Source organism: Uranotaenia lowii, chromosome 1, assembly GCF_029784155.1.
Source record: "Uranotaenia lowii strain MFRU-FL chromosome 1, ASM2978415v1, whole genome shotgun sequence".
NCBI lineage: Eukaryota > Metazoa > Arthropoda > Insecta > Diptera > Culicidae > Uranotaenia > Uranotaenia lowii.
Window position 1 is genome coordinate 141,926,026 of NC_073691.1, and position 20,870 is coordinate 141,946,895.

At 39.1% G+C, this 20,870-nt stretch overlaps 2 protein-coding genes across 2 annotated transcripts in view; one reads left to right on the forward strand and one right to left on the reverse strand.

Moving 5' to 3' along the window:
* LOC129740342 (uncharacterized) overlaps window positions 1-20,870 on the reverse strand; it is a 166,265-nt gene that overhangs the window by 9,518 nt on the left and 135,877 nt on the right. The gene's annotated exons all lie outside the window — the stretch shown is intronic.
* LOC129737991 (uncharacterized protein K02A2.6-like) lies at window positions 4,158-7,788 on the forward strand. Its single transcript, XM_055729165.1, has 2 exons — window positions 4,158-4,583; window positions 4,684-7,788. The coding sequence occupies exons 1-2, from the start codon at window positions 4,158-4,160 to the stop codon at window positions 7,786-7,788; spliced, it is 3,531 nt and encodes a 1,176-aa protein (XP_055585140.1).

Here is a 20,870-nt window from a genome sequence, read left to right on the forward strand (position 1 = left end):
AAAACTTTGTGTCAATACCAACCAATCATCAATTAAGGTGCGAATTTTCAATTGGGGCATAATAAAGAACCTACAAATGGATGTCCTGAAAAATATATACATGGACGGGAGGTATGAGAAAATCATGGATTTATTAAAATCACCGCTTAAAGCGTCCAAGTAGGGCTTCTAACCCTAAATAAACACAAAAGCAACCAGCTGAAAGCTGATAGAGCAATCAGGAAGCGCAAATGTTTGAGATATTCATAACAGAAATTTCGCCAGCTGAATAGAAACAAGTCGGCTGGGAAGGATGGTATCGCAGCTGAACTCATCAAAATGGGTCCGGACAAGTTGGCCGATTGCCTACACCGGTTGATAGTCCGGATCTGGGACATAGAACAGCTACCGGAGGAGTGGAAGGAGGGGGTAATATGCCCCATCTACAAGAAGGGCGACAAATTGGACTGTGAGAACTACCGAGCGATCACTGTCCTCGATGCCGCCTACAAAGTGTTGTCCCGAGTCCTACTCCGCCGCCTAACGCCACAAGCAAACAGATTCGTGGGAAGTCATCAGGCCGGCTTCATGGAGGGACTGTCTACGACGGACCAGATATTCACATTACGGCAAATCCTCCAAAAATGCCGCGAACACCAAGTCCCTACGCACCATCTATTCATCGACTTCAAAGCCGCATACGACACGATCGACCGTAACGAGCTATGGAAAATCATGGACCAGAACGGCTTTTCCGGGAAGCTGATCAGACTGATCAAGGCGACGATGGATGGAACGCAGTGCTGTGTGCGGATCTCGGGTGAATTGTCGAGTTCATTAGAATCGCGCAGGGGGCTTCGACAACATAGCAAAAAAAATGTAACTGTGGGCGATGTAATTTCAGGTGATGTTAGTCAATCTATGTATTATTTTTTATTTTGGTTAAAAGATTACATCTAAACGATGTACACAATCTGAACGCGGCATGCAGTGTAATATTATAACCTGCTCTGTAGTATAACATCAAGTAGTCAATGTTTATTCCAAATGACATTTTAAATTTTGTTCGTATCAAAACAGAAGAAACGGATTGTGAAACTCAGGAGGATTTTTTCTGCTGGTAAGTCATGTCAATATTGATTTTACATCTAAGCAAAACTATTGGTGATAGTTTCTTGACAAAATTCTTCGTTTTCAGGAATTTTGGTCCATGTTTATCGACGATGCAAAAGATATTCACAGATTTAAAATAGCCGGATCTGAAAGTGAGTATTTTATGTTCTACTTTTTATCCTCCTTGTGAACTAATTCATTTGATGTTTAAACAGGAATGGATTGGCGTTTTCAAAAGCGATAACCAATGGCCATCCAAGGGACAGAATACTGCCAAGTCTCGACATGCGTGCAAAAAGCTGGAAGAATAACGTGAGATCGCTCAAATCCCAGAAGAACGAAACAAGGCTGAACGTGGGTTGCCCAAACATCTTAAAAGTTTCTGTTCAAGTAAGGCAGTCCATGATCAAACTTGTAAAACATTTCAAAAGGATTCGGGTAGGCTCGCCGGTGCTGGTTTGACTGAATCTTTTTAATACGGTTCTATTTCTAAAACCTTATCAATTAAGCTCCCGTAATCAAACAGTCCGAGAAGAGAAGTGCTGTTTCAAAAACAAAGCTGACCAGAGAATATATTATTCTTAAAGCAAAAAGAAAAACAACTGTGGGATATATGCCATTTAAGAATTATACTAAACACGTTTAACATCGTCAGCTGGCAACCCATTTTGCCAGCATTCATACATACTTTCGCGCTCTGTCACTTTTCGTCCAACTCTCTCCCTCTGGCGAAGCGCATTCAGTCGTTCGTCGTCAAGCTCAACGGTCGCGTCCTGCTCTTGGAAATCCGATTACCAGGTAAGATTTTCCCTGGAACGGAAGCCAACTAGTCGGCCCTTTCCGGATACTTCATGGGCTCCGGAAGGGCGCTCACATTTTGGCGACCGTGACAGGACAGGGGATTTCACATTGGTGATTCCCTTGGCAACAGTTTGAAAGTGCCGCAGAAATCTTAGGTCACGTTTCGGCTGGATTTTCAAAATGGCGGTCGGTGTTAGCAAATCGCGTCTAGTAAATTGATGCGATGAAAATTCTGGCGGATACCAGAAGCTAAAATTTAGTAGTTCGGCGGATACCGACTATTAGTTGACCAAACCCGGCGGATACCGGAAGACTAGTTTTCAGTAGTTCGGCGGATACCGACTATTGAGTGAAAAAACCCGGCGGATACCGGAAGACTAGTTTCAATAGTTCGGCGGATACCGACTATTGAGTGAAAAAACCCGGCGGATACCGGAAGATCAGTTTTCAATAGTTCGGCGGATACCGACTATTGAGTGGAAAACCCGGCGGATACCGGAAGACTAGTTTTCAATAGTTCGGCGGATACCGACTATTGATTGGAAAAACCCGGCGGATACCGGAAGACTAGTTTCAATAGTTCGGCGGATACCGACTATTGAGTGAAAAAACCCGGCGGATACCGGAAGATCAGTTTTCAATAGTTCGGCGGATACCGACTATTGAGTGGAAAACCCGGCGGATACCGGAAGACTAGTTTTCAGTAGTTCGGCGGATACCGACTATTGAGTGGAAAAACCCGGCGGATACCGGAGGACTAGTTTCAATAGTTCGGCTTATACCGACTATTGATTGAAAAATCCGGCGGATACCGGAAGATTAACTTTTAATAGTTCGGCGGATACCGACTATTAATTGGACAAATCCGGTGGATACCGGAAGATAAGTTTAGGCAGATTAGTTTAGGTTAAACTTTGATAGTTCGGCGGATACCGACTACTAACTTGACAAACCCGGCGGATACCGAAAACTAAGCTCGAATAGTTTGACGGATACCGACTATTGGCTGGAAAACCCCGGAGGACATTGGAAATTTAGTCTCAAAAGCTCGGCAGATACCGATTATAGATTTTACAAATCCAGCGAATATCCGAAGTTTAGATAGCAAGGTTGAATCCCGCAACTACTGGATGAGGCTGGAGCTGAATTTCGTTCATATGGCACAACCTATCTATAAATATACCATGGTTTTTGTTACCTAAATGTACTCGTTTCAAGTGTGCGTCAATACCTGATGAACGAAACACCAAAGTATTTGTCGATACCTAATGATCAAAGCACCAAAGTATTTACCGATATCTGATGTTAAAAGTGATTCAATATTATGTTGTTTAATTTATTTCCAGCGCAACTTTTCAAAATGCCTAAGCCTGGACGCTTTGTTCGCGTAAATTGGAGCGATTCAAGTGACTCAGAAATTGAAGAAACTGACGCCTACAGAAGCTTGGAGTTGTCGTAAGTCTAGATTGACAACATAATTGACAAGTTAAACCAGATTTTAACTATTTTTTTTCAGAAATAGAGAGCCCACGAACCCGGAACATACTATGGACAAAACCCAACACGGTACCCAAGGAAATATTGGATGTAATACACCTGAAGTTGATCGCTTACTAGGAAGCGGTACGAGCTCTTCGACTAAAGGTGACAGAATGGAACAAATTGAATTGTTCAGTAAAATGCTAAATACATTTTTGGCAACATACCAGCGAGAAGAACAAATTTCTCCAGCAACTCAAGTAGAATCACAGCCAACACCACAATTGAAAGCCAACTCAAGGGTTAATAATGATACTGAGCCGATACCTTCCCCACCCACCGCGGATTCATCACATGGCATTCGGTGGGGGCATGTCAAAAAGTTTCCGGAAGATGTTCCGACAGGGCAACTTTGGGAGGTATGGCGCCGTTTTATACAGAATTTTAAAATAGTGGCTTCACTGAGTAACGCTCAAAGCCCTTCTCAGTTAGGAAAGTTGCTGTTTCTGTCTTTGAGTGAACAACTGCAACGGATAATAAATGCCTTCAATTTAATGCCGGATTTCGAGGCGCCAGATTGCTATAACAATCTAGTCCGAAATATCGAAACACATCTTGTTTCAATGACAGACCCGGCAACGGAGCATGAATCGTTCCAAAAAATGCGACAGAGCGTAGACGAATCGATGGTCTCCTTTCACTCAAGACTTGTTGAAAAAGTGCGGCTATGCGATTATAGTCCTGAAGACCAAGATAAGTTCGTAAGATCTCAACTTATATCTGGCATGCTGAATCGAGATCTGGCTAGCTCTGCGAGGAACCATGGGTACGCCACAACACAAATAGTCCAAATTGCTACTCGGGCTGAGGCTAGCAATGTCGAAGCAAGTACTTCAACAGGCATCTTCCGTGTGGAACGAAGGAATTTTGAACATACAAGGCGCGATGACTTGAAACGTCGTAGCAGAATACCGTTCCGAGGTCCACAATCTAAGCAGTTCCGAAACAATAATAATCAGCAACTGAGGCGGAGTAACCAACGTTGCCCGAACTGCAATTATGAAAAGTTGCCCAATCATCGTTGTCCAGCCCTTACTAGAAAGTGTCGCAAATGCAAACAATTCGGCCATTACGCTGAGGTTTGTCTATCTAAACCAGTATACGCTGTAGAGGATAATGCAGCTGCACTTACAAAACAGGAAAATGACCAGGTAGAGTGAAAGGAAATTCATTGTTCAGTAAAATAATAAAAAATATATAAAAACAAAGATTTTGTAAAGTGTTGTCTTATTTTGCTCTCTTATCATTTAGGAAGTAAACGCACTTTCCATCGAGGACGTGTTAATAAAGTGTCACGTTGGTGGTTCTGCACCGATAGAGTTCCTCATAGACTCTGGCGCCGATGTGAATGTAATCGCAGGGCACGACTGGTCTCAGCTTAAGAAAATTTATGAACAGGGTAAGCTTAACATTTCGTTTTTAAATCACACTGGATATAATCAACTACGAGCGTACGGAACAATACAGCCATTAGTCGTGGAATGCGCGTTTAGAGCAAAAGTGGATGTTGTTGAACTTTCTAAGCCTAGCGTCGAAGCCGAATTTTTAGTTGTTCAGACCGGACGCCGATCCCTGCTGGGGTGGTCTACAGCTAACGACTTAAGGCTGCTGGAGGTTGGGGCTTCAGTCAATGCTTGCCTAGAACAAAGCCAAATCGAAGTTTTTCCCAAGATGCCTGGAGTGAAGATCAAGTTTAGTGTGGATCCTAAAATCCCACCTGTACGAAATGCTTATTTTAATGTCCCCGCATCCCTGCGCGAGGCTGCTAGAAAAAGACTAGAATGCATGGAAGCGCAAGGCATAATCGAAAAGGTCACAACTGCACCCGACTGGATAAGCGGAATGTCCGCTGTCCCCAAAGGGAAAAACGACTTTCGGTTAGTGGTCAACATGAGGGCACCGAATCGGGCTATCAAAAGAGAATACTTTCGGTTGCCCACAATTGACGAAATAAAGACTAAATTACACGGAAGTAAATATTTCTCGAAGCTTGACTTGAGCAACGCTTTCTATCATTTGGAGCTCAGTAAAGAATCGAGAGAACTCACGACATTTCTTTCTGAAGCAGGAATGTATCGATTCACACGCCTCATGTTTGGCGTCAATTGCGCGCCTGAGGTGTTTCAGCGAGAAATGACCCGCATCCTGGAAGAAGTCCCCAACGTCATCGTATATATTGATGATATTCTTGTATTTGCTAAAAGTTTACAAGAACTCCACGCGTCCATTGCTTTGGTATTACAAATACTTAGAAGAAACAACCTTACTCTGAATTCCGAAAAGTGTGAATTTGATAAACAACGAATCAAATTCCTCGGTCATTTACTTGACGAAAAAGGTTTCCATATCGACGAGGAAAAGGTAAGGGCTGTTAACAAATTTCGAGAACCGAAAACGGCTTCCGAACTTCGAAGCTTCTTAGGACTCGCGTCATTCCTTGGGCCACATATTCAAAACTTCTCTGACTTGACTAACCCTCTCTGGTCCGTAGCAACCACTAAGTCCTGGAGTTGGGGGCCCTTGCAAAAAAAGTCTTTCGAAGAAACCAAAAAGCGCATAGTTGAGTGCACCACGACATTAGGCTATTTTTCGAATGAACACCGAACCATACTTTACACCGATGCTTCGCCGAATGCTTTAGGCGCCGTACTGGTCCAAGAAAACGAAAGAAGTGTCGCTAGAGTTATAAGCTTTGCATCCAAAGCACTGACCGAAACCGAAAAACGATACGCGCAAAACCAGCGGGAAGCCTTAGGTGCGGTATGGGCCGTCGAACACTTCTCGTACTTTTTATTTGGACGGCACTTCACCTTACGAACGGATGCTCAAGGAGTGGCCTTCATACTTAACAGGTCGCGAGAGAACACAAAAAGAGCATTAACAAGAGCTGACGGCTGGGCTCTAAGACTTAGTCCGTACAGCTACACTGTAGAATACGTACGCGGTAGCGAAAATATTGCCGACCCATCGTCGCGGCTTTACTGCGGAAGTGATGGTCCGTTTCAAGATGAGGAGAGCCCTTGGGAAATTGCGTCCTTGCAGACATCAAGTTTTGAATTCCTAACTGAAGAGAACATTAAAGATGCCACATTGGATGACAATTTACTCCAGAAAGTCATGGCATGTCTGGATTTAAACGAGTGGGACAAAGATACACAAAATTTCAAAGCCTTCGCTGAAGACCTTTCAGTTAAAGACGGGATATTAATCAAGCGAGGTTGCGCTGTTATTCCACACTCACTCCGAGAAACAGCCTTGAATGTTGCTCATTCAGGACATCCAAGGGCAGCAAAAATGAAAAGCATCATGCGCGAGCGAGTATGGTGGCCAGGCATGGCTACGGATGTCGAAAAATGGGTTCACGCGTGTCAAACATGTGCCACTAATGGCCGGCCCGAAAAACCAGCTCCAATGCAACGTAGCTTTGCGCCTAAAGCTGTATGGCATACAATCGCCATTGACTTCAATGGCCCTTATGCGAAGTTCAATGGGATATCGATATTTGTTGTAGTCGATTGTAGATCGAGATATCTGATCGCTAAGCCAGTTCAATCAACGAGCTTTGAAAACGTCAAAAAGGTTCTTGACGAGATCTTCGATAAAGAGGGTTTCCCTCATAACATTAAGAGTGACAACGGCCCACCTTTCAACGGGTCAGAATACAAAAATTATTGTTCTGAGCGGGGTATAAATTTAATATACTCAATGCCATATCACCCGCAACAAAATGGACTCGTGGAAGGGTACATGAAGTTGATCAACCGAGCCATGGCTGCTGCAGTTAGCAGGGGAACGTCGTACGTTGAAGAGATCCGGAACGCGGTACAATCACACAATGCTGCCGAGCATTCAGTAACTAAAATACCCCCAGAAGAAGTTCTCTCGGGTAGGAAAATAAGAAGACGGCTACCACTGTTGTGTCCGGGAAGATCAGAGTTCGATGATAACGAACTAAATGAAAGGGATCGAAAATCAAAACTTCAAGGTAAGCGTACTGAAGATTCACGTCGCGGTGCGAAAGCATGTTCTGTCAAACCCGGGGACATCGTTATCGTAGAGAGGGTTATGCGTTCTAAGGGCGAGAGCCGTTTTGATCCGAAACGATACACCGTTATCAAGGAACGAAATGGTGATCTCCTGCTCAGTGACGAAATGGGACAAACTTTGAAGCGTAACGTTGTGCACACACGTAGGGTCCACGAATGGAAAGTGTTCAATCAACCGCCTTTAAATGATCTCGTTGGACAAGGAAGGCCTTCGCGCGAAAGAAAGGTTCCTGTTCACCTACAGGATTATGTGCGAGTCTGCGAGCAGGAAGTAAACGAACGAAGCGAGATCACCCAGCAACTAAAATAGGTAAAATAAAGTGCAATTAGAGCGTTGAAGATGAGTCTTACCAAATTGATACTTCTTGTTTTATTTTCTAGCCTCCTGGAACGATTTCCTTGCTATCCTGCTGTGAGATTATCACCACTTCATACTTCATCACCCATTGTTGAATTCACACGTTTTTGGCTAAAAAAAAAAAAAAAAAATATATCAATAATAAAAAATATATCCAAAAGAAATTAAAATAAGTCATTCTCAGCATGGAATCTTTAGAAAGATTTGATCTTGGAGCGCAATCCGATGAGAGAAAACAGTTAACTTCAGGTTTTGGACTCGATGATAGAAGCAACGGAGACCCGCCGGTCTTTTCGTTTGATCGACGTCCACCAGGGTAACCGGTTTTGGGAAATGTGAAAGAATTACGGTGGCCACAGGGAGTTGTCGTTCTACATGTTTTTCCAATCGACGATTATTCGTTCGAACCCCTTCAGGGTGCCGTCTTTGTGGTTTGAGTTGATGGAATGGTGCAGTTTGCCATCGGAGGAACTCCAGAGGCTCGTGACGGAATTTTACCCTCGTGGCCAACGTACTGGTGCAGATGGAAGTCTTCGGTGCTGGCTATTTGTTTTCCGAAGAATGGAATCGCTTTTCTGCACTAATATCCCGTAAACATTTGTCGGAAGCATTCGGAAACAAATCACGAATCTCGATGAAAACAATCAACAATGTAAACAAACGGAAACGAAAATACACGTTGAAATCAGTTTACCCGTACATTCCTAATTATAATCTTATTTTGGGGTACGTTCTGAACCTGAATCATTTGACACGTAAAAAAAAAATATACTGAAAAATAGGCCTATATAACCCACTGGGGAAAATTTCATAACCAAACCAGTTTGAGTTTTTTTGTTTCGCAAAAATAAAATGACAATAAACTGTGAAACGATTCAAGATTATTTTTTTAAATTTTCTTTTTTTCGGGAGGAGAGGAAAGATGTGGGATATATGCCATTTAAGAATTATACTAAACACGTTTAACATCGTCAGCTGGCAACCCATTTTGCCAGCATTCATACATACTTTCGCGCTCTGTCACTTTTCGTCCAACTCTCTCCCTCTGGCGAAGCGCATTCAGTCGTTCGTCGTCAAGCTCAACGGTCGCGTCCTGCTCTTGGAAATCCGATTACCAGGTAAGATTTTCCCTGGAACGGAAGCCAACTAGTCGGCCCTTTCCGGATACTTCATGGGCTCCGGAAGGGCGCTCACAACAACAACAAAATCTAACTATGAATTTTGTGATTTTTTTATATTTATCATTGTATTAAAGAAATAAAATCATCTCTTTAAATCTTATTGCTGTGTTTAAATCTGAATTAATTTTCCAATCTCGTATACACATAGAAAATCCAGCGTGAAACTGATTCCTAGTTGAATTCTTCCGTCGCATAATTTTGTGTAAAACGAACGTGTAAGAAATTTAGAAAAATTAAAAAAAAGGTAACGGCAGCGTTATCTTCGTGCTCGAGTTTGTCTGCTACGATACATACTTTTAGTGTAATTTTTTTACATCAAAATCGTGTAGTAACTTTGTACATCAAAACAATGTAATATTAGATACCTTTAGAGCAAGTCCAATGGTGTTGGGAAAAAGTGGTAGGAATTTTGACGTCTGTAGCACAGATCGGAATTTTTCTATCGTGAAATATAGACCAAAAAGGTTGGCCGTCCACCGGTGTGATAGAATACGAAGGTAAAAAATTAAAAGCAACCAGCGATGCCAAGAGAATTTGCTTTTCAGTAATTTTACTGACTTTTTGTATTTTGAATTCACCGTTTGAAAATTGAAATCAAATTCATTTTACTTGATCATTAACTTGAAACAGTAGTGCCAATATGAAAATTTTATAATTTAGATGTATGAATAAGTATTGTTTAAGTTATAATGCATCCCAATATTAAACTGTATTCTGCAGAATTAGGAGTTTTGAATTGGAGGGCATTTGATTACACAAGTTGATAAAGTTTTTGAACTCTTTCTAAAACTTTCATTTTCAAAGTGATAATTAAGTAAGTGACAAATAAAAAGTATAGATATTTCAGACACAAGCTGAATTTTATTCCCGATACGACGCCTTACGTTTGATATGATTGACACTTGTCGAATCAACAGCGAGGGTTCCGTTTTCTAAAGATGATGGATCCATTAAAGACGGCGTTCCGAACTAATTACCGGACATTCCGACGGAATATCTTTTTCAAATAAAAAAACGAAACAATTTCCTACTCCCGAAAACCGCTCAAACAAAACATACAAACAGAATGTATTTATTCACCCAGCTATCTGGCATCTCTGCGCCTCAAAATGTATTCGATTGGAAAGGGCATGAAAAAAATTGGCTGTAAGTTTTAAAGAGTTGATTAACTTCATTGCAATTCGTATCAATTTAAGTGTTAAAAGATTTAAAAAAAAAAAGAAAATATCACTTTATGTTTAAATCCTGAAATTGCTCAATTTCCTTTATTTTCCCCTCAACTGAGGTTTTGAGCATAAGATAGATGGCAGCACCTAAGCGTTTCATGCACGAATACTGTATTGCAACGCCGACTCTATCACTCGGTTCAGTGTTGCAAAATATCGTGTTTTTCTATCACCCTCTGCCCAATGATCTCGCTGCGACTTATTAGGAATGAAAACTTTGAACCAGAGACGGAACTTACTAAAAACTATGTTCATCACGAAAGTTTTGCTGGGCGAAATTGACTCCCCCGCAATACTTGAAAAAGTCAACGTAAATGTTATACCGAGAACTCTTCGAGCCAGAGAACCGCTGCGGTTAAACTTCCATCGGACGGAGTACGGACAATACGAACCCATCCGGGCTATGTGCGCAACGTTTAATGAATACTATGAATGCTTTGATTACAATCTATCCTCTTCTGCTATACGTACCCAACTTCTACATAAAATTTAAAGATCAAATTGCTTTTTCTAAAATTGCTTGAATTGTATAATTTTAGTTACATAGTTTTTAAGTTTTCATGTAGACCCAGTTGTCAGATGAATAAATAATAATAATAATAATAATAATAATAATAATAATAAAAGTGTTATACGATACAAATTTTGCAGCGCGAAACTGTTCGAATATCAGATTTTCCCAACACCGGTGTACGGCAAATATGTTGTGATGTGTTGTAAACCTTCGAAATTTCCAACTCCAACTCAACCAGTGAACTTGCTCTTAGCGACTCAAGTTAAGTGCACGTTTTTGATGTAATACAGCAACACTTTTTTGCTGTGAAGGGATGGTATATCCTGCATGATGTTCAACGTGGCGCTAGAAGGTGTTATTCGACGAGCGGTGGGCGAAATGTGGGGCACGATTTTCAACAGATCCAGTCAACTTATCTGCTTTGCCGATGACATTGATATAGTCGGCAGATCATCTGCGGCGGTGGAGGAGATCTACCGCAAACTGAAACGCGAAGCAGGAAGGATTGGGTTGGTGATTAATACGTCCAAGACGAAGTACATGCTGGCCTGCGGATCCGAGACCGACCGAACCCGCTTGTCCAGTAATAACAAGGTCACGATCGACGGCGACGAGCTGGAGATAGTCGAAGACTTTGTCTATCTCGGCTCACTGGTGACCGCAGACAATGACACCAGCCATGAGATCCGGAGGCGAATTATCAGTGGAAGTCGTGCCTACTATGGACTCCACAAGCAACTGCGGTCGAGAAGACTTAGCCCTCGCACGAAGTGTAACCTGTATATGATGCTCATTAGACCGGTTGTTCTCTACGGGCACGAGACATGGATATTGCTCGAGGAGGACATGCGTACACTCGGAGTATTCGAGCGACGAGTGTTAAGAACCATCTTTGGCGGCGCGGCGTACAGGAGAACGGAGTGTGGAGGCGAAGGATGAACCACGAGCTCGCGCGACTCTACGGCGAACCCAGTATCCAAAAGGTGGTGAAGGCTGGCCGGATACGCTGGGCGGGACATGTTGCGAGAATGTCGGATGACTGTCCTGCAAAACAGGTGTTCGCTACGAATCCGGTAGGAACAAGAAGAGCGGAGGCGCAACGAGCAAGGTGGTTAGACCAAGTGGAGCGTGATCTGGCGAACGTGGGGTGCCCGAGAAATTGGAGAACGGTTGCCATGGACCGAGTTAATTTTAGGAATTATGTTCGTCAAGTTATGTCGTGAGACGGTATACTATGTAAATAAATAAATAATGATAATTAATGAAACAATTTGAAAAAAATATTCATGGTTTTTTTGTAAGAATTTTTTTTTACTTTATTCTTGGTACCTCCTATCGACCGGCGCCCACTTTTGATCAGTTTTTCAAACTTATACTTCGTCTAATCTGTATTTTAGGTGACTGCATTCTCCTCCTTCAATTTCCGCTACTTTTTGGTCCAATACTTCTCTTTTAAAACAAACTGATTGGTTTTGAGCCTTTTTAAAGCGTTTTAAATGGAATTTCTGCTGGCAAAATCTGACACTAACGTAGTAAAACCATCATGAGACTGAACTTAAAGTATAATCGGTAAGTATAGATCATAGGTTGCGAAGGGCACATACAAGGTTACTCTTTTTAGGCTTTGAAAAACAGCGAAAACCAAAGTTTTCGGTTTGATATTTTTAGTTTTTGTTCACAGGAGCGGAATCTTGGCAAATCATTATAATTTATACAAAACAACCAGCAAATGCATTCTATAATATGCTAGGAACCTTGCCATGAGCAGACATGGTATAGGATTCAAACGCTGGAATATGGTTTTTCATAAGTTTGTCGTTGATCAGAAATCATCTGTCACATAGCCTCGGTACCGGCTATACAGCTTGCGAGCTCTGGAACAAGCAAAAATTTGTTGTTTGAAGTTATGTTTGAATGGCTCATAACTAGGCGGATTTTGGACATTTCAGCGATCTACACTTAGTTTTTCACTTATTGAACATTAAAAATGCTGGTATGAGCCTTGACTTCCCTGATGATCCTTAACCGTAGTTGCCTATCATGTGCTTCACTCCAATGCTTGATCTGAACTTTGTGGACATTTTTGACAGTGTTGACGAAATTTTTTTTTTCTTTTTCTCTGAAATTTTGTAAAAAATAGGTCTAAAGGTACTTTTTACAGGCAGCAAAATGCAGTCGAATTTGGAATATCTGATTACTAGAAATGAGCTATTATTAAAAGAAAGTGTCCCATTTCTAAAAGAACTAAGCTTTACGTGATTGAAGATTGAATTTTTAAGTAATGTGTTTATTTTTTCGATATATAATACTTTTAATAGGAAAATTAGTTCAAGGTCCAATAAAAGGTAGATACCAATTCAATGCCAAACAGAAAAAAGTAGGAAAAGTAGAAATATCCTTTTTATCTTAACAGAAATATTAAATAATAACCAGCTAGATTCTCAAGTGACGAAAATATTATAATTTTTGAGCACCACCAAATAAGCTTTTATGACCTTTAAATCATTTTGATCTGAAATATATGCACTGAAACAAGATTTACACATTGTTTCTCAATTTTCACCATCATAAAATTTTTGATTTTTCACTTTAATCAATTTTAAAAAGCGTTTTTACTAAAATTTTTGACCTGGGGCGAACAGAGCACTATCAATCAGGGCAAGATGAGCGTTTTCTGCCGGGGAATCTAGCAGCGAATTCGACTCGATGAAGTCAACTGAATAATAGAGCTACAGCTTGACTTGTTTTATCTGTCGATTTGGCCTATTGGTAAGTTGTCGGAGAGGTAATCAGTAGACTCGAGTTCGATTCCTGTTCGAGGGGATTTTTTACTCACATAACAATCATGATTGATTTTTTTATTGTTACATTATACGGCTAGTAGCATCATCCGTCAAACAAAACACCAGAAACATAATGTATGAGCATGTGTTAATCCTTTGAATTCTGCAAACAGACCTACATTGTTTTGTTATTGATTTGTTTGATAAATCTACGCCTCACCGTTTAGTGCATCGATCATGAATGATAAATGAAAAAAAATCACCTTGACCAGGAATCCAACTCGAGTCTACTGATTACCTCTCCGACACCTTACCAATAGGCCAAATCGTCAGATGAATCAAATTAAGCTGTAGCTCTATTATTCAGTTGGCTTTATCGAGTCGAATTCGCTGCTAGATTCCCCGGCAGAAAACGCTCATCGTGCTTCGATTAATGGTGCTTATATTGCCCCAGGGGGGTTCTCATTATGTCCCTACAGTGATTGGTTTTCAGCTTTCGGCAAAAAATTTTAAAATGCATTTTTAAACGTTTTTATCTACTTTTCAAAGTTTCATCCAACTAGGCAGTAGACTATTTGAGTGTCTGAACACGAAACAACGATGTAATTCACATATTATAGCTGTTCTCTATGGTTAAATAAGCGTTTTCCTTAAGGTGGTCATTGTGCCCTTATCTCCCCTACAAAGTTGGAAATTTTGCTCATCCATATCTTTACAAATCTTCCAATAAATCGAAACCTATGTTAAAATTCTCATTGAAACTTGCATATAAGATCATGAACTATAAATTCATTTCTTGAAAGAAATAAAACTCTCCTTCATTTATGAGAAAAACATGATTATTGAAAAACCACGGCGCAAAGGGTCCAGAGTAGGGCAACTAACCCTATGTAATGAAATCCCACGCGAGAATTACACTCTAAAATATAAAAATATTCGTTTGGCATTATTTACTTAAAATCGTCCTTTTTGCACTTATCCCTTTGGCTCCAAGACCTCGTGTGTGATCGATTGGTGTATACCAGAATTTTTCGAAATTTTTTTCGAAAATTATATGAGAAATGACCGAACACAACAACTTTAAGCGTGTTTTCTCCGAATAACCTTTCATGCACTTATATCCCTACTCAATTCAAAAATTGTTTTTGGGTGGAACACATGTTTTTTTTTCCTATGAACATAACAAACAGTTTTAAAAGATGTTTAACGTATTGCATTTTTTATTGGTCGAGTGATAACTGTTGTGCCAAGCCGAAATAATAAATAATATTCCTTAAAAAAACCCCTGTCGATTAACTGAACCATCAGTCTATATGACGGCATACCGAATCACAAAGCGATGCAAACTGATTTCTCATTTACCGCTATGGCTTCCCGGTGCCTAAATCACCAGAATATATACGTTAAAAAACTCATACAAAACACTTCGCAGACCACTTACAAATTAGCATATTCGGATCCAAGCTTACACCCTCCCTCCGACCCTACCCGGTTGATCGCACGCCAAAGTTAAGGCGAAGGTTGAGGCGCAGCTGAGATTTGCTTTGGCGCACAAACGAAAAAAAAAGAAAGACGAATTATGTCAAGTCAACGTGATGATGACGGTGGAAAGGGTGGAGAAATTTCGAAAACGCCCCGAATTCCACTGGACACATTGGTGACAAATAAATCGATCGCCGAGCGATGTGTTGATATTTGCATGCACATTTTTGGTTAAATGGGACGCGACAGTTGCTTTGCTGACATATCGATAACATCGGCGAACGGGATACGAGGATAAGAAGTTGAGATTTTTGTTTCATATTATCGAGAGTTAAGGAAATGTGTTTAATTAAACAGATTTTAGATTTCGGCAGTAAGATAGTTTTTAATTAATGTTAAGCCATTAGTTTTTTTAAAGAATTTTTGCGTTGGCGAATTCTCAAGAGTTTTAGTAGCTGACAATCCCGGGGGATTTTTTTTTCTCACAGTTTATTGAAGAATGATAAATGTATTTTTGAAACGCCATTTCAAACATTGAACTTGACTCTGATTGAGAAATTTTTTCTCTCTCCCAGCGTTAAAAACTGAGCTGGTTGTAAACTAAATGGCATCGAAATCACTGCCGTCCAGCGATTTTGCCGACATCGGATAGGTCGTATGCCTCACTATGACTTTTCATCTCTCACTTTCGCTATCGCTCGTCGCAACAATTTTCATCTCTTCCCGCGTTTAGCGCAGAAACAATGAAGTCTTTCTTTATTGTATTACGTCTCTGTGATTACGATTTCGATCTTTGATGTCAGTCATAAATACCGTCTTTATTGTTTACTTTCTTTGAGTAAGTAGTATGCCCAAATACTTGTCTGAAATTTAAATGACAAAAATAACAAAAATGACAAAAATGACAAAAAAGACAAAAATGATAAAAATGAAAAAAATGACAAAAATTACAAAAATGACAAAAATGACAAAATAACAAAAATGACAAAATAACAAAAATGACAAAAATGACAAAGATGACAAAGATGACAAAAATGACAAAAATTACAAAAACGACAAAAATGACAAAAATTACAAAAATTACAAAAATTACAAAAATGACAAAAAAGACAAAAATGGCAATAATGACAAAAATGACAAAAATGACAAAATGGACAAAAAATGACAAAAATGACAAAAATGACAAAAATGACAAAAATGACAAAAATGACAAAAATGACAAAAATGACAAAAATGACAAAAATGACAAAAATGACAAAAATGACAAAAATGACAAAAATGACAAAAATGACAAAAATGACAAAAAATGACAAAAATGACAAAAATGACAAAAATGACAAAAATGACAAAAATGACAAAAATGACAAAAATGACCAAGATGACAAAAATGACAAAAAATGACAAAAAATGACAAGAATCACAAAAATGACAAAAATGACAGTTTGATGCATTCAATGTCTCAGTAAAACTACAGAGCTACATTGTTCCACAATATGTTAGAACCTTTCATGAAACTTGGTTCAAGACAAAAAACCTCTATTTGTTAAACTCTATCTTTTAAAACAAAAATTTTAAGGAAATTTGTTTTAATAAGGCTAGGGTGGTCCTACAAAAAACAGTGTTTTCGTTATATCTTTTCAAGGTGATATTTTATCAAAAATATTTGTTTGGCAAGATTTTAGGTAATCATCATCATTTTTTGTGGAAAACGAATAACCAAAAAAATTTCTGTTTTGAAGGCAATTTGTATTGAAAATGACGTTCTTTGAGCTACGATAGCTCCAAATGGAGCAAGTTGAAAATTTCATTGTTGATTGCATTCAAAAGTTCATGTAACAGTCTGCACAATATAAAAAAAACCGGATATATGGATGATGCAAATTTGCATTAAATCGTTTTTTGAAGTTTAGTAAAAATTACTAAAACGTCTACAAAAATAGATAGAATTTATATCTGTGTTCTTCAAGAACTCAGAAACTACTGAACCGATTGATGATGACGAGTTGAACAGATGAGCTTAAATAAGGCATAGTGTGTATGACCAAGGAACAAATAATTAGTTTTAATAGTCTTTGAACTCGAAGTTCCAATTCATAAAATACACTGTTTTGAGTTCACCCTGACGAAACATTTATGGTTTCTTGCTATGCTTATTTCTAATTATTTTTTAAATTCCTTAGAAGTTTGCGATTCCCCCGTGTTATTTTCTTAAATAAAATTTCTCTGTTTTATTACAACAGTGCGTTCAGACAATGCTGCCCATAAAATAAAACAATTCATTAAACGTTGAAAATGAATCGACACAAGCCGAACAATTTTGGCCAACTAAGTTGAACCAGTTTCGATGCACTCAACAACTGTTATTGGGAAAATGCTCTTATCCAAATCTCGTAATTTTTGATGATGCAAACTAGCGCTCGTTATGGCCGGCATATGCGTATCATGATTTGAAGAGATATTGTGTTATCCGAACCACGCAGATGGTATCATCGAGATATGAATAAATTTTCTCATTATTAGTGTTAATTGATTGGTGTTGGTGGCGTCTCACTTTTCGTACTCGGGAACATACCACGGACCGGGGGCTTTCCGGACCATTTCAACCCGATAATGCACAACCAATTTAGACTGCGTACTTTAATGATGTGACTTTTTTTTTTAAATTTTTTTTGCCGAACAACGATATATCGTTGTTTCAATTGCTAAGCGTAGTTTTGCTTATCTTAAGACTGATATTTTAAAAGGTGAAAAAAATTAAATATACGTAGTTACATTTGCCGATCTGTATATGTACAGGACATTGCTCTCGAAATTTTGTTCGTATCATTAAAGGGTGTCCACGATACAATAGCCACACACAAAATTGATTCGCAAAATTTGAGTTTTCACCCGATTGCCATCAAATTTTCAGTATAAAACTTCATTTTACCATTTTACTCGTATTTTATTTACAGTCCATACGCAAATACCCACTTCTGCACAACCTGTGAATCAACCGTTGTTTTGCATGTAAATCCATACTTTATTCCAGGGGTGAGCAACCCGCGGCCCGCGGGCCGCATGCGGCCCTCGAGACATGTTTGTGCGGCCCGCGAAGCTTATCTCAAATTTCATTTATTTCACGATTTTTTCTGTAACAGATTGTTAATTATCATAAAATAGCAGTCCCTACTAAACCAAAAACACAATATATCATAACTTGGCTATCGCTTCTAGTTTCTTTTTTTCTCTTTTTGATAGGAGTTTAAACCGTTAGGGTCATTCTTCCTCGCGCTTCTAGTTTCGGTAATACGGAGTATGGAAACTTTTAAATTAATCAATTTTGGGTAAAATCGATCTTTCCTAAATAATAAACCAATAAACCTACAGAGCAATCAAAGCTGATTTTCAATCAATTTACCACTCTTTTTTCAATCAATGACTCAGATATTGTCAAGATATTCTTGTTTCACAGATTCAATTAAATTCTACAATTTATAGAAATTCAAAATAAATAAGACTACAACTTCTTTTAACCTCCTTAAAAAATGTTATTGAATATTGAAGATTTTATTTTTTCAGCAAGTTTGTTGAAGACTGCGAAATCATTTGACTTACGATTTTGAAAAAATCTAAGATTCAATTAAGTTTGATTTTTCTTTATAACTTCGTGTAAATTCCCGGTTCTTGCAGGTTTAGATAACAAAAAAAAAAAAAAATTCCAAATCTTTTTTTCGCAGAATTCAAAGTTACTCGTGGTTATTTGAAAGTTGATAATTGAGTCAATAAGTCTTTGTATTTAACAGTTTTGTCAAATTAAAAAGGATGTAAATTGAATAGCAAATTTTTTACCAATTTTTTAAAGTTATCTCGAGAACTAGAGCGGACAAAAAAACTAATTGAATACGTATTTGGATTCAGCGCTCCTGAATAAGTCAAAATCAGTTCAGAGATTCCTTGCACCTCGGAAAAAAGGGGAATTTTGTTAACTTGTGTTATTTGTGATGCTATTTTCAGATATTTCATTAGCAAATCATGCAAAATATAGATTAAAAAGAGTCATTTAACTTAAAAATTTGACATCCACATTTCCAAAGTCATAACATTTTCATGATTCATCCTAAGAAAGCCTATCCCAGAGGTATCCAAATTTACTTATGAAATCTGTAACATTGACACATCTGGTTGAAAATTTTTTTTTCGATAAATTTGAAACCTTGCTCAACATTTCAATGCAATTATTTAATACGAAACTTCAAATTAAGAAAATCACCATTATAGAAAAAAATTGAGCCTCATTTCCAAATCCAAATGAGTTGTGATAATAACTTTCCGAAAATGGGCACAGAAAAAAATCGTTATGGTTAAGTTCCATGAAAATTTTAAATTTCAGTGATCACGAAAAAAGCCATCCCAGGTTCGCCAAGCCAGGTTCGAACAAAAAAGGGGTTTTCTCAGAAAACAATTCAAATCTTTTAAGGAAGCATAGAAAGACTTACAAAATTTTTCGATTTTAATAAATAAAAGGAAGCAAACGATATTTCCTTTATGTTAAAAAATATATTCGCTATCCATTTCAAATCACTCAAAACATTCAAATTATTGAAAATTAACATGATTTATTGATAAACCTAAACAATTTTGGCTGGTTTATAAATCAGCTTTATTTGAATAAAAAATGTTTAAGCAAACACATGAATATGTATTTTATCCTCTTTCATTTTTTTAATCAAAAATTTGTCGTTATAAAGAACAACGTAAAGCTCTGTAAACTATTATTACTTAAATTGATGCGGCCCGCCGAAAGAATTTTAATTAAAAGTGGCCCGTTGCTTCAAAAGGTTGCTCACCCCTGCTTTATTCAGTTCCTCGACTGTCTTTTCTACTTAGGTCGTTGAGGAAGGTGCTGCTTTATAATCGCCCAGTACTTCTCGATGGGGCAGAGCTCCGGAGTGTGTGGAGGGTTGAACATTTTCGGCACGAAATTGACCTTACTGTTCGCATACCACTTCAGCACGTCCTTGGACTAGTGGCATGAGGCCAAATCCGACCAGAAGATTGTTGGGACGTTGTGGGCCTTCAGGAGAGGAAGCACCCGCTTCTGGAGGCAAAGGTGCACTCCGCTTCCCGCACATACAGATGGCTTGCCAAACCAGGAATTTATTCGCAAATGTGGACATCCTCTGAGTGCGGACATGCTCCGGAACGCTGAACTTATCCTTGGTCGTGAAAAACAGGTTGCCGGGGATCTGTTTAAAGTCGGCCTTCACATATGTTTCGTCGTCCATTATGCAGCATTCAACTTTCTTCAACATGTTGAGGTACAACTTCCTGGCACGGGTTTTGGAGGACTTGTTCTGCTTGTAGTCGCGATTAGGGGCCTTTTGGACCTTGAACGTTCGAAGCCTTAGTTTTGGCCTTCTGGACAAAACTCCGGCTTAGGTGCAGCTTCTTAGCGTTCGAGATTCGGTTGAAGGCCCCAAATACCCGGTTGTGATTTTTGATGTTGTGCGGAATACTTTTTCCTTCACTTCTGGGCTTTCGATCGGTGTTCAATCGTTCCTCGAACTGCTCAATCACTCGCGATACCGTGGAGTTCGCGATTTCCAACGTTTTAGCGTTGGAACGATGCGAGAGATCCTTGTTCTCGTGGTGAATGCGCAAGATTTCAATCACGCACGAGCTGTTCTTTCGACTCCATTTCTGCGAGTTTTGATCGCAGGACTTGAAAACTTACAGGATGTAAACAATGCACTATGGATTAAATCCACCCAAATTTTCATTAAATTCTTCCCAACTGTTAAAAAGTTAGAGCAATTTGATCGTGGGGCAATTTCATCATGGACACCCTTTAGTAATTCGGATGTAA